This window comes from Neopsephotus bourkii, unplaced genomic scaffold (assembly GCF_033783945.1).
Source record: "Neopsephotus bourkii isolate Nb327-2 ecotype Australia unplaced genomic scaffold, CSIRO-AGI_Nbou_v1 NB_1287, whole genome shotgun sequence".
Lineage (NCBI taxonomy): Eukaryota > Metazoa > Chordata > Aves > Psittaciformes > Psittacidae > Neopsephotus > Neopsephotus bourkii.
The window spans coordinates 4162639-4176423 of record NW_026901771.1 but is presented as its reverse complement, the minus strand read 5'-3'; the positions used below and the strand labels follow the sequence as shown (position 1 = coordinate 4176423).

Below are 13785 nucleotides of genomic sequence, written 5' to 3'. Positions count from 1 at the left end.
AATGCCCATCTCTGATTCCAAGATCAAGACACTCACCCTCTTCTACCCCTGAGGAAAGGCTACTTGTATAGCCCTAAGAGATGACAGACACTGACATAACTTCAATCTATATTACACACAACACTCTGGGGAGGTGGTTGATGCTTGCTGACACTCTTGAGTCATGACAAAACACCCTGGTAGAATAAGGTCTCCTTTTTCAAACTGGGTATATGTGGGTCTGGTAGATCTTGGTTGCTTGGTTGACAAGCAGTCTCCTTCCTTGCAATACACCATACATGTGTATGGTATTTAATTGTTTGCCAAAAAGCCTGGGATAAACTGATCTCTACAGTTGCTTGGCTCTCCCTGCTTTGAGGGGGAAAACCAAAGGTGTCTTTGGCAGGACTACGCACACTCACAAAAACAGCATCTCTGCTGCCATGAGGTCCTGCAAAAGGGGATCATGCAGGTCATGCAGTGCCTGCTCTGCTCCACTCATCCCTTCCCTTCGACACAAACAGAGGGCTCGCTGAGGATTGTAAAGCACAGAAGAGCTGCATGCTTTCATCTAAAATCCTTCCTGAGCAAGCTTTAGCCTATTGGAACAGACCACACAGGCAATCAAGGCTTGGACAAAGATAAGGCTCAGGAAATAACTGGGGGATCTTCACTTGAGAGCACACATCTCTTGCAGCGAGCTTGCCATAGCATGTTTTACAAATACTAAGTCTTCTGCTGCAATGGTGTTTACACAGCACTTTGTGGGGTCTCGAGAGAGCAAGGGTGATGTCCTTAACAACCAGGATTACCCACTTGACTGGACTCAAACACGAACACCAGAATTCAAGTGTATCGTTTAGGCAAAGACCTGTGGTACCACGGACCCAATCACATTGCAAACAGCCTCTTTTTCTTATGATTAACTTGGTTTTAAACTCAAAACTTCAGGTATTTTAAAAATTAAGATAGAGACACTGCCCTTGGGAAGATGGGGGATTTTACTGCAGTTTATAAACTGTTGCCTAATTCTTCCCTTCAAGATGCTAAACACATACTTGCACTGCTTTTGCTTGATTACCTAAATGCACTTCGCACTTCCCAGCAGAGAGGGATTTTCTTCCTCCTCACACCATGTTCTTTATTACAGAAACATTTATGGGTTTTCAAACTTTATCCCAGTGCTCAGCTGATGACCCTTGTTGGAAGGTGAATACGATGTCTCTGCTGGGAACAGAAGCAAGTGAATCAGGGGGTGTCATTCAGCAAGGAGGGCAGTCAAGCAGGAGGGAAAGCCCTGCAACCATGGGCACTTAGAGTTATGAGAACACGTATTCCCATGGGAGGTCACCACTGGAAAATATCAGGACTTGTACAAACTTGATAAGAAGTCCATTTTCTGTGTTTATGGGTGATTTTAAGGGACATAGAAGAGAGTGAGTAATGAAAGAATGAAATCTCAAACTTGATTCAACAAAGGGACTTTCATGTGCTCTAAAAACGCTGCCCAAGGAGCAGAGTTAAAAGCTGGGGTTAGTGGCTAAAGCGAAAACAACTTTGGTCACAATGAAAATAAGACAAACAGGGCAGTTTGGATGTTGCACCTAGAGCCTGGTCCTGAATTCAAGCAGTACAGACTGTCACCTTAGGTAGTTTCTAGCACATGAATGAACAAAAACCTGACACTGAGCACAAATCTGTTTGCTTCATAAAACCACCTCCGATTCAAGATGAGAGAAAGAACAGGTGGAACCTCTCAAATGGTCTTTGCATACCATAAATGTATGATGATTCACACAGTGAGCGTGAGCCTTCCTCAATATCCAAAGAGCAAGACATGATTCTTCACATCACCCAGTAGCTTGTGATAACCACAGAATCGATATGACCCACTGCATCACGCCTAGTCAAGTGGGTAATTATAAAGGAAGATTAATCAGAGGCATAACTACTTGACACATTATATTCTCTTCAGCAGCATCCAGAAATATAGCTGTAGAAGCTGATGCATTCCCTAGGGGAAGCTTGCACCATGTTCTCCCTCTCTCTTCTGCAAACGTGTCTGCTCAACAGATGTGTAGTGAGCTTGGTCTGGCTGAGAACAACAGGAAAGTCCAGCAGTGCCAACAGGAGAGTGCCGAAAATGGTGTTTTTCCATTGAGAATGTCAAATATTAGAGGAAAAGGGGCACAAGTAGGGATTTGTAACTCAGCAAAAATACAAACTAATGGTCTGAGGTGGGGTGAATTTTTACAAGAGGCTAAAGTTGAGTGATGTAAATGCTTAGGAGTTGTAGGTATGTTAGAGGCATAGCACAGTTATCTAGAGGACATGGGAAACATCCAAGGAGTAACTGTAGGTTGTAGGACACTGAAGAAAAGCAAGTTGCTTCTTTTTGGACTGAGAGGTTCTGGCGTGCTGGGGGAAGGCAGAGAAGTAAGGGTACAAATGCTTGAAGGGGGAAGTGCAGGAGAAAACCAATTTTGTGGATAAGCTGGAATATTAGAGCGGTTTGTTCTGCAGGAGTAAGCAGCACAGAAGTGGGTAGCTCCTCAAGAGAAAGAATGATGAGGAGAAAAAGGAAGGTTTACATGATGGGGAAACCAAAGAGGGATGAGTGTTTAGGAGCTTAAACACAATAAGGAGGATTTGTGGAAGCATTTGGTAGTGTTGAAATACAAGGCAGGAGAAGGGAGCTCTGCCAAGATGTGGAAGAACCCACAGAGACAGGGTATAAAAGCCCCAGTGCCTGTGGGACTGCAGTGGTGGCAGACATTTGCAGGTTAAGAGCATTTGGAAGTCATGTGATAGCAGAAAAAAGGGATACAGTCTGGGAAATCTAGGGACACTGAAGTTTAAGGGCTCCAATTCAGATGGATTTGGAGAATCTGAGAAACTCTAAGAAAATCTAAAGTATAGGGAGACTGGGGGAATTGAAAGTACTGGAAGAAAGGAAAGAATGAGTTAGCCCTTCCAGGAAGGGGGAAAACTAAGGGAAACTAAGCACAAGATGGTTGAGAAGGCAGGGAATGCAAGGATGGGCAGGCAACCCCTGCTATGTGCTTAAAACTTGTTCCTTCACAGTGTGACAGTCACAGTTTGAGATACCCAAACTATGTTGTTTTTCCTATAAGATTTAAGGTAATAGAAGAAATACATGGAGCACCTCCTGTATGAAGGGCTTGGAGCAGCTTCCAGTATCTGAAGGGGGCCTAGAAGGATGCCAGAAAAGGATTCTTCATCAGAGACTGTAGTGATAGAACAAGGGGTAATGGGTTTAAACTGAAACAGGGGAAGTTCAGGTTAGATATAAGGAAGAAGTTCTTTACTGTGAGGGTCATGAGGCACTGGCACAGGGTGCCCAGAGAAGTGGTGAATGCTCCATCCCTGCAGTGTTCAAGGCCAGGTTGGACAGGGCCTTGCACGCCATGGTCTAGCGAAAGGTGTCCCTGCCCATCAAAGGGGGCTTTGAACTAGATGATCATAAGGTCCTTTCCAACCCTAACAAATCTATGATTCTATAAGCAATACATTTAGAAGAACTAACAAGCAAACTCTGCTTGCTGGAGTGCTTAGATAACCGCAAGGTTTGTCTGCACAGGCTGAGGTCAATCCCAGAAGGAATTTGAGTAAAGGCTTACCAGGCCTTCAGGACAGGTTCAAGAGAATCCAAGGGGTGGAGATGTGCTACATTAAGAAATGAAGAGGGTAGCAGTGCTGTTGGTGAAAGGACAGAGCAGAAGTAGAGAGTTCAGGAACACACAAGTGGAATGGCTATATTCAGTCTTGCAGTCCTTTATACTTACCGATGTGCAGCATTTAAAGGGGTCTTGTAAACATGAGAGAAGAAAGAGCCTTCAGCTTCTGATTACATACTTAAAGGCAGTGAACTAAAAAAAAGCTTAGTAACTGGAGATTATGGCAAAAGAGTACAAGGACTCCTGGAAAAGCCTGGCAGGAGAGAACATGAAAAGGTCCTTTCAGCCTCAGCAAGAACCATTTAATGGGTCTATGCAACAAAGGAAAGAATGTTATTGCGCTGTTCATATTGGAAACCCAAGGAACAAATAAGCACGTCCTGAAAGACTCAGTCTCTGGCAAAACAAGTCAAAAGATTATCAGGAGCATGGAGGCTGAAATGCAACTTTATTTTGGCCTGTGAACAGGGGAAGTTTTGTGGAGGAACTCAACTGCTTCTAAGAGGAAGCACTGTAGGATACCTAGGAGAACCCCTGGGCTGAAATGTATCCAACAGACACGGCTGAGTTGCCTATTTTGTAAAACCTATATCCTTATCTGTTATATCTCTCAGAGTAATTATTTACTTAGAGATCAGAACAAAAGATAAAACCTCTGTACTTCCCCATTATTGCTTCTCCAAGTTAAGACTTTTAACCCCAGTGGCTACATCAGAGCAGGGACCTCTGTCACTTCACAAGGAAGCCAGGTCCATTAAACAAGCATTGCTACATTTCTACTCTGAAGTCCTTAGTCTTTCCCACCATCGAGTTACTTTACAGCTGACACAAGAAAAAAACTCCCCCACTGATGAAAGAATGCAGCCTACTTCAATGAGTGCATCAGAACCTCAGGAAAAGCCAGAGCAAGGCCTACAGCATCTAGACAACATTAAGGTTTAAGACACTGAGGAACAGCACAGTTGAGACATTTCCCCCACTAAATCTGAAAGTGTTGAAACAAGAGCTCTGTGTTTAAAGACAGAGCTTGAATTTCTAATTAGACACATAAAGAACTACTCCACCAAAGCCTTGGCCTTACTTTTAGTGGACCTTTACAGTCATGCTTTGTTCAGGGTAAGACTGCAGGAACAGCACCAGTGCTGATGCTTTAAAGGATGGCACCTCAGGAGGTGAGCTCACAGCAGTCCATGGTACTCCAAATGCCCACATGAGGATTTATGGTTAGGCATACAACTCCTTGCAAACACACACAACACAACTCTTGAGTTGGGCACTGCCCTGGGGCAACTCTCCACAGCATGTTCAGCCCCAGCTTCGTGCTCCACATCAGCTTGCCAGCTTCAAGCACTCAAGTCCATAAGTTTGGCTAAGGACTCAGAGACACTGTAGTCAGTCTGGACACACATCTGTTCCAAGGAACAACTTTTCCTACCTCCTTACATGAACAAAGCTGAGAATTAACAGGAAGACAACACACAACTTGGCAGGAATTGTAGCATGACTAGTTCATTCAGGTTGTGCAGGCTGTACCTGTGATGTAGTTGAGGCTGTACATGGTGCTTTGATCTACCAGCCAGTCCAGACACCCTCCTTTCCCAGCAAGGCTTTTGTCTTTGAAAGAAACAGCCTACCTGCACTGCTCCAAATTCACCATATTATGGTTCAAACTGACCGTACATTTTCTGGTATAATTTTGGTGATGTTTAAGACTAGAAAATGATTGATCATAAGGAGAGCACAAGCCGCAGGGGAGATAAGAGCATAAATACTTCATTTTAAAATAAGCCTGCACTGGACAAAGTGCATTTTCAGTGGGCATTTCTTTTTAATGAGTTTCAAGTGTACAGTGAAGCAAAACAAGGCACTTACCTTTAGTCCAGCCATGTTCCAAGACAGGCTATAAACAGCATCCTACTCTTGGAGGTCTTGGAACTAGATGATCTTATACCCCAACATCAACATACAACTGTTTTCTGCGTTTAAGTATCTGACAATAGGTTATTGACACCCAAAGGCAACATACACTGAGGAACTAGAGTTGCCAAGCTACCTCCCATTCAGGGAACTACCTCCCCATGCATCACACGCTGGCTGGACATTTGGCAGCTGGAAGCAGAGCTGGCTTGGGCAACCTCCTCCTGCAGAGCTGCTGGTTCATACCCCTTGTTACAGACTTAACATAGACTCAGCCCAGTATAAGGTTCCAGTACAAGCGCAGCTACCATCATTGCAATAGAAAACCAGCCACTGCTTTGAGGGACAGAAGTTCAGGTGTATGTGTAGAAGTGACAGACAAAAATTGTCCCAAAACCAGTTTGGCATCCCAACCCATTCCACCCAATGACAGACCAGACAGACTCAATAAGGTGGTGAATTGTGTTTTTTTAGAGAGCATTTAAAGTACATGAGCTGATAACTACAACATGCCAGAGGAAATTACAGTTGTATTTCTAGAGGAAGGAAATAAAACTGCACGTGCATGAGTGGCTGTAATGCTACTGGCAGCAAAGTCCCTTGTTTTTACTCAGAGGGCCTTGGTGATCTTTTTACTCCCATGCACAAAGACACAAAGGAAAGGAAAGGGAGCAGCAGAGAAAGCAACATACAACATCTAAGAGAAAGAAATGGAAGAGACAGCCTATGGGGACCTCAGCCCCCCAGAGGAACAGGAGGTATGAGGCACCAAAGGCTTGTTTAGAAGAGTTCAAGAAAACTTCTCATCTGGGGTCCTCAAGCTTGTATGCCCACCCCCTAAAACGACAGCAGTAAGCAGTGCAAGCAGGCCCTGGCTCCTCTTCAGTAGACGCACTTCTGACCATCCATCACATCTCAGTTCCACAGGGAATTAGGGAAGTGCTCGGGGGACAAGGGCTGCTTCACTCCACACATCTTCATCTCTGCCCTCACTCACGGTGGAGAGGGATGGAATTGCAGGGAGATGAACTTGATGCAAATGAAACGCTGGGGCATGGAAGTGAGCATGCAAAACCTCGCCCCTTCCCAGATGCCCTGTGAGGAGGAAAGTGGCCTCCCTGGCATGCCCAATGAAACAAAAAGCATCTGCTCCTCCCATCTTTTGCACTTCAATCCTATCTGGGAACTCCATTGATATTCTCCCCTGTCTTCTCACATTCCCTTAAGCCTAGACACACCCAAGGTAGAGCTTCCTAAATTAAAGAGGTGCCCTCTTTTCAGTTTAATTATAAGCTGCAGCCCAGCTTGTAAAGAAAAGATGCACGTTCCTCAGCAGACTGCAGAAACTCAGGAACAGGGCACACTCAAGCAATTCACAACTCTTGTTAATTGTGATGGAGGAGAACAAGGGGCTTGCTTACAGAAAGCCACAGCATTCCATCCTGCGAGTTTATTTCCAGCAGAGACCACGCTGGATGTAAATTCGAGAGAGCCCATAGGAAGTAGGAGGATTTCAGTCTGATAGTCAAGATCTCTATAGAGATCTAAGCCAACAAATTGGGACATCCATTGTCACTTTGCAATATCTATGCCCAGAGCAGCATTTCCCTCCAAACCCCCAGCTAACCATTCCGAGGATTTTCTAACTCCTGATGGAAGTTAGGGCTTTGTGGTAGCAGAAACAGAACAGGTATTCTTAATCAGAATACTGTGTGCTTCATTCAGCATCATCTGGAATACCTCCAGGCTCTTTCAGCCCCATCTACTACAGAGTGGATTTCCTTTGACATTCAACCAGTAACAAAAGCAGAACACCCATTCCTATTCTGCTACTACCCTGAAGTCTCCCAGAAAGCTACAAGCTAGTAGAAAGCCACAGCATCCTGGCTTGTGTCTGCATAGATGAAAGGAGTATTTACCACCCTGCACTAGACTCCTTATATGTTCCTTCTTTTGTTCCTTCTGGCAGGAGATTTTACTCCCACACCTGCCTTCTAGATAGTAAAAAACCTCTCCTTACTTCACTGTGTGCAGTCTGTTGCACTTGACTGAGGTAATCATGTAGGCTGTCCTTTATCATAACTGAAATGGCCACATTCAGACAGCAAGTCATCTGAAAACAAGGACAGACAGAATCTCTCATGCTCATCTCTCCATGACTAGAGAAATCTAGATCCCTGTAGAGCCTGGTCAGGTGGCTCAGTACTGGCCAATGCAAACTAGCCTTTATTTCAGAAGCTTGATGAAAGTCTTAAGTCATGCTGCCACTCTGTTTAGGCAGAATGCTAAAGAATCTCACATGCTGAAGTCCTTCATCCCTAAAGGCACTGCATTAAGGCATTCTTATTTTGCTAGAGTCCACACAGGCACTAGTTGACAAACAGCCAAAAATGAACTGAAGAAATTCCCTGCAGAAGAGCAGGAGTAATAGCTACCTGCTCCTCCTCTACTTCTCTTTCCTCTAAACTCTAAAGCTGCAGCAGCTGTTTAAGGCTAACCATGTTCAGTAGAGTGCTTCAGAGTCATATAGAGAAGACTAATTAAAACCAATAAAGAAATCAATGAAGAAGCTAGGTGGAAGGTAAGGAAAGGAAAGGTTCAGGGATAAGAAGAAACAGGCAAGGTGACAGGACAGTAGGTTGCAGACTGAAGAAGGTGCATTCAAGTAAAAAAGTAGACTGGAGACAAAGCAATATGGAAAGAAAAAGGAAAGAACAAGAGGGCAAGTTACACCAAAGGTCCCTCAAAGAGCTCCAAATTCCCCACCAGGGAAGGAACTTGCCAACCCACCCACTCCAGGGTAAACACCCCTCATACTTACAGGTTCACCTGACCTGGCACACAGAATTTGCCACTTCTACAATGATGGCCACCCCCAGGTCCTTCTGTTACTATGCAGAAGTATACAGTTTCTAGCACCACCACCTCCCTTCCCCAAGGACTGAAGTTAATACTTATGCAACCAAGACCCTCCAGATCTCAGATCTAAAAGAAAGAGTTTAAGGTACTGTAGAGTTGGTGCTTCTTCACTTTTGATCCTGAGCTTTTCAGTACTTACTTGCAATCACCACCACCACAATGGCACCAATCACTCCCATCATGATCATCATCTGGAGAGAGAGATTATTAAAGAGTAATACTCAGACCAGACTGACAAGTTCACATCTTCTCAGACAGCCAGGGGCCATAAGACAGACCTCGAAGGTAGGACAGCCAAGACCTCAAAGTCTTTCCACACTGAACAAATCCTAACCATTTGAAATCATTATTACACCCCAACTATCCTCTCAGAGCTCTGGAGAAGACTAGCCCAATGTTCTTCTGATGAAGGAGATCATGGCAATAGGAAACTCACCTTGCAGTTCTTCCACCAGTATTTCCTTTTGAGTTTTGCTGCACTACTTTCAAACTGTGAGGCACCAGCCTGAAGTGCATCTGCCCGGTCATCTAGCTCTGACAGTTTCTCATCTCGCTCCAGCACCTTGTCTACATTTACACACATTATATCAACAACCTGCAGAAGGAAGAACAGTAGCAGCAGTTGTACTGGTAAAGAGAGTTGAAAACAGTAAGAGACAGGAATCTAACATGGAGATGTTAATAAGCAAAAGCCCTAAACAAGGGGAAAAAAGGCCAGGATAAAACATAGCTTTCAAGCCACTACCTGCTCTGAAGGGAGGAAAAATTGTCAGCCTCCCTCCGCACCCCCCCTCCCGTTAAAGTATCAGTTCAAGTACACTTAAACGAGGTCTTCAACCCCGCATTCTCACCTGTTTTTAAAGCTCTCAAATGCAACAAGCCTCATGAGAATAATCGTATGCTTACTCCCTGGTTATTGCAATGCTTTACAGCTACATGTGGCTGCCCCAGTGAGGCATAAAGGCGTTACTGCAGGCCAGCAGCCACTCTACAGACACCGACCGTGGGAAGTCAGGCAAGGGTCCCTGCACATCACACATTGAGACCGCACACAGACTGTTTGCTTGAAGCAAAAGGGCAGGGATCGAGACCTCTTCTGGATGCACTATAGGAGATACCAAAAAAATCTAACAGATCTGCTCCTTAGAAGTCCCAGCTGGGATAAAACTGCTTTTAAACATAAAGCAATCTCTCCTCCAGCTTCTTTTTAGCTCTGCCACCATGATATGATTATTACTGCGTTTCTGGCACTAGCACAAGAGCAGCCACCCCCTCAGCAGCAGGCGCCTGTCAAGAGCATCCCTACTGCAGAGCAGTAGCAGAGTCCAGGCAGTCGATGGGAAGCCAGCACTCGGCTGGCAGAGCTACTGACCTCCTTCACCTGGGCCTGCGTCTGCTGCAGTCGACGGTTACTGCTCTGATTGGGGGGTGGCCCAGCAGGGGCCCCACCAGGAGCTCCCTCTTCGGGGGCTCCGGGAGCAGGTTGCTGCGTTGGCTCAGACCTAGGGAAACACATATGTGCAAAGAGAAAACCTAGTAAGACTCTTAAGAGAGAGCACCCTACTCCCCAAACCCATCTGAACCCCACTGCCCCAGGCTGGGCCGGCACCAGCAGCAGCCCCAAGGCTCCTCAACCTGCCTGAATCCCCTCGAACCGGGAGCAGGGGCGAGCCCAGAGCAAGGGGAGGGCAGCGGGGAGGGCCGGGGGAGCAGAAGCCCAGGGGAAGGAGGTGGAAGGCGGCAGCTGCTGCAATGCGCCATTCGGCTGCACCGCCGGTAGCCAGGATAGGGGCTCTGCATCCAGGGGCCGGCCTGCCCGTCATTATCCCCCACCCTCATCCCTCTCTCCCTCCCTCCTCTTCTCCGCCCGCCGCAGCCGGACACTCACATCGCCGAACCGGACCAGAACCCCCGAGCGCTCCGCAATCAACTCCGCACCGGCACTCCCATCCCGGAAAAGCCTTATAGAAGACGAGGCCCCGCCCCTAAGAGCAAACAGCCAATCAGAAATGGCAGCGGGAAGGAGTCACCGTAAACAGCAAATCAACACAGCCTTTGGGTTCTGCCGCAGCCAATCAGCACTCCGCGACCCTGGTGCCCTGCGAAGACGGTGATTGGGCCGAGCCCCGCCCTCTCCTTCGCTCCGGGCGTTTGAGAGGACTAGCGGCTGTGACTGAGCCTTGGGCCACCCAATAGGAGCAGAGCCCGCCCCCAGGCGCAGCGGCCATGCCGGTGAGTAGCGGAGCTGGGGGGTTGCGCGGCGCGTCCCTTATCGCCAGTGGTCCCGGCAGCTTGGAGTGAGGGCTTCACCTGCCCCGGCCGGTTTCCCCTTCGAGCCCGTGCCGTTGCAGGTCCATAGTGTGTGTTGGCTGTTTAAGCCACTGGCCCGCTCCTGCCATAGAGCAGGGTGTAAGAGAAAGACTCAACAAGTCCCCAGAGTAGGTGTCTCAGGGCCTCCGCTGCCCGCTAGGGTAGGCAGGCTCCAGCAGCAGCCCCAAGGACAGTTAGGTGTTACCCTCAAAAGATGTTGAGAAGCCTGCTGGATCAGAAGGGAGGATGCTTCTGTTCAGGACAGAAAAGGAGGCAGGAAGTCTCCATGCAGCACTTGGTGTATTGAGTAGGGCAACAGGTAGAGGTTTGCACCTACGCTGAGCTGCCTTTTCAGTTCATGGAATCAACCAGGTTGGAAAAGATCATCCAGTCCAACCATTCCCCAGCACTGCCAAGGCCACCGCTAACCCATGTCACTGAGGGCCTTATCTACACAGTGTATGAACACTTCCAGGCATGGTGACTCCAGCAGTGCCCTGGGCAGCCTGTTCCAATGCCTGAGTACCCTTTGGGGAAGGAATTGTCCCTAATCTCCATCTAAACCCCCCTTGGCACAGCTTGAGGCCATTTCCTCTTGTCCTATCACTTATTACTTGGCAGAACAGACCAGCCACCTCCTTGCTCCTTTCAGGTAGTTCATAAGGTGATACAGACCATTAATAAAATGGGGTTTTTTACATCAGATCTAATAGATCAGTAGATACAAATGACTATGTTACAAATTATAGCCTGGGAACCAAAAGACCATGGCTTCAAGGAAGGCAAAGACTTAATACAAGGTTGAGATAAGAGCAGATGGTTTGCAGGTAGGACTGTTAAGGGTTAAGGAGCAGCCTAGCACTAGCCACAGCAGAACTGCAGGTTTTTAAGCTGTGCCTTCAGACAAGCTGCCAAGGGACAAGTCACGGAAGAAACCTCTGTAGCTTGGCGACCTTCCTGCCGCAGTCTGAGAACGGTTCCAATAACCAATGCTAATAACAAGATGGAGCTTGTGGATCTACTGGCCCACAGAGCCCTTGCCAAGTTGGAGCTTAAGGACCAAGAGGTGACAAAGGATACCAGGTACCTTTCTCAGACACTTTCCCAGTTTCTGACATACTTTCAGGCAAAGATTTGCTACACCCAAGGTTTGTGTATGTGATAACCCCCAGGTGCTCTCTTCCAGGTACTCGTTCAGTCTCCTCTTGGACACACGTGCATTTCCTGAATGCACAGGTCTGCCACCCTGCTCCTGAGAACATGGACTTCAGGTGCTTCAACAGAGACTTTGGCGACAACCTTCCTAAGGATTAAAATTCCTTTCATGCCCTGCCTCTACCAACCAAGTGCTTTGGAAGACCAAGCAGCACCGCTCAACAAGATACATCTCAGCAGGTAAACTCTGCAATTACCTAGCAGCCAAATTAACTACTACTGGAGAAGACAGGCAAACACCCGCTCATCATTCAGATGTTTCTGAAGCTGTAACAGTCTTTGTGCTGCTGGACTAGCAGGATGCCAGCTTTGACTCAGCGTTAACTTCTTTTCTAAGGGAACCTATAACAGTTATGGAAAACTAGAAGCTAGTTTTTTAAAACAGTTAAGTGCCTGAGTTTCTTTTGCAAATCCTAACTAGATCAGAAACAAAAGGCCACTTGGTCAGTAAGCATTATTAGCTTGGGGTTAAGTCGTCATCAGTGTGAAAGACAAACCTGTTCTTAAGACAGGTTTTGGTGCATTTCAACTAATATTTGGATCATTGACGCTTAATTACACACAAATGGAGAGGGAGGAGGCAAGCAGGAAGATGTTAACAGACACTCTTAGCACTAACTTGAAAATTTGGTTATCAGGAAAAAGATGCTGGAGCATACTGAAATTGTCAAGTAGGACATCAGAACCTGAAGCTCAGAGACTTGAAAGCGTGTGAGAGGCATGGCCAAGAACTAGAGGACTCTCAAGTCAAGTTCAGGGATGCAGGCTGGAATAGATATTTATGAGAAAGACGTAGGGAAATGATTGAGGGGCCAGAACCTGCACAGAAGAGCTCAGGCCTGGAGCAGAAGCAGGACCTTAGGACCAGGCCAGAAATACAGAGTAAAGGCTGCAGAAAGCACCAGGAATCCAACTGTGTGAAAGCTGTTTTTATTCTGACCACGACAGCACAAAACCATGCTGCATATATCAGACTCACAGTCAGTGCTAACGGTGCTTCCCAGTGCGATTGAAGCGCTTGTACAAGAACCGGATCCTCTTGTTGAGTTTGTGGTAGTCCTCCATAAACATCCGATCTCCCACCATCTTCTTCTTACGAATGCACCTCTGCAACTCGTTTCCCCGCCAGCCTCGCAGCCACGTGGGCCCCACGATGAGGTTCTTCGGGTGCAGCTGGAAGCCACCTGAAAGGGCAGAGCACAAAGGATGAAGCTGGACCCTGCTGTTCCAAGGGCAGCTGGCTCCAGCCCTCGCTGCCTGCTCGTTGCTGCAAGAGCCGCTCGCCCGCAGGTGGGTCCAGCGTCCCTCCCCTCCGGCCACAGCGCAAGGCGGGGTGTCTTACCCAGGATTCCCACGTTGTCGTAGACCCCGAACAAGGCTCGTTTTTCCGTCCACCGATCCACCTGCTTGCGCTTCTTTGGTTCCCTGATGCGGATAGGCCGGGTGAGCCCTGCCAGGGGCGAGGACAGCGGCACGGGGAGGCCAGGCCGCACTGGCCCGCACAGCGCCCCGCTGCCGCTGCTAATGCTCCGCTCGGCGCGGAGCAGGGGCGCGGCGCAGCCCAGCAGGGCTCGCCCGGCCGCCCGCACCAGCGCCGCCATTGTGGTGACCCGCGATGTCCTTCCGCTTCCCGACGACCGCCGCGGCCGGAAGGGGAAGCAAAAGGACAGGGACGCCAAGCTAACGGTCGAAGAGGGCGGAGAAGCCGCTGATTGGGTGAGGCGCTGGCCCTGCTGAGCGCTGATAG

General features: G+C 47.7%; 2 protein-coding genes across 5 annotated transcripts; both read right to left on the bottom strand.

The window, feature by feature from the left end:
* Positions 1-37: 37 nt before the first annotated feature.
* Positions 38-10435, bottom strand: VAMP1 (vesicle associated membrane protein 1). 4 transcript variants are annotated; one of them, XM_061365620.1, is made up of 5 exons: positions 10402-10435; positions 9886-10015; positions 8950-9108; positions 8653-8704; positions 38-430 (listed from the first exon to the last, which is right to left on the bottom strand). In XM_061365620.1, coding segments are annotated over exons 1-5 (612 nt in total). In that variant the 5' UTR covers positions 10404-10435; the 3' UTR covers positions 38-161. The 4 variants fall into 4 exon arrangements, with proteins under 4 accessions (XP_061221604.1, XP_061221603.1, XP_061221606.1 ...); XM_061365619.1 differs by lacking the exon at positions 10402-10435 and having other exon boundaries at positions 9886-10120; XM_061365622.1 differs by lacking the exons at positions 38-430; positions 10402-10435 and adding an exon at positions 6033-8272 and having other exon boundaries at positions 9886-10101.
* Positions 10436-12952: 2517 nt separating this feature from the next.
* MRPL51 (mitochondrial ribosomal protein L51) lies at positions 12953-13647 on the bottom strand. Its single transcript, XM_061365557.1, has 2 exons — positions 13381-13647; positions 12953-13222 (listed from the first exon to the last, which is right to left on the bottom strand). Exons 1-2 carry the CDS (start codon positions 13637-13639, stop codon positions 13026-13028), a joined length of 456 nt encoding a protein of 151 aa, XP_061221541.1. The 5' UTR covers positions 13640-13647; the 3' UTR covers positions 12953-13025.
* Positions 13648-13785: the final 138 nt, after the last annotated feature.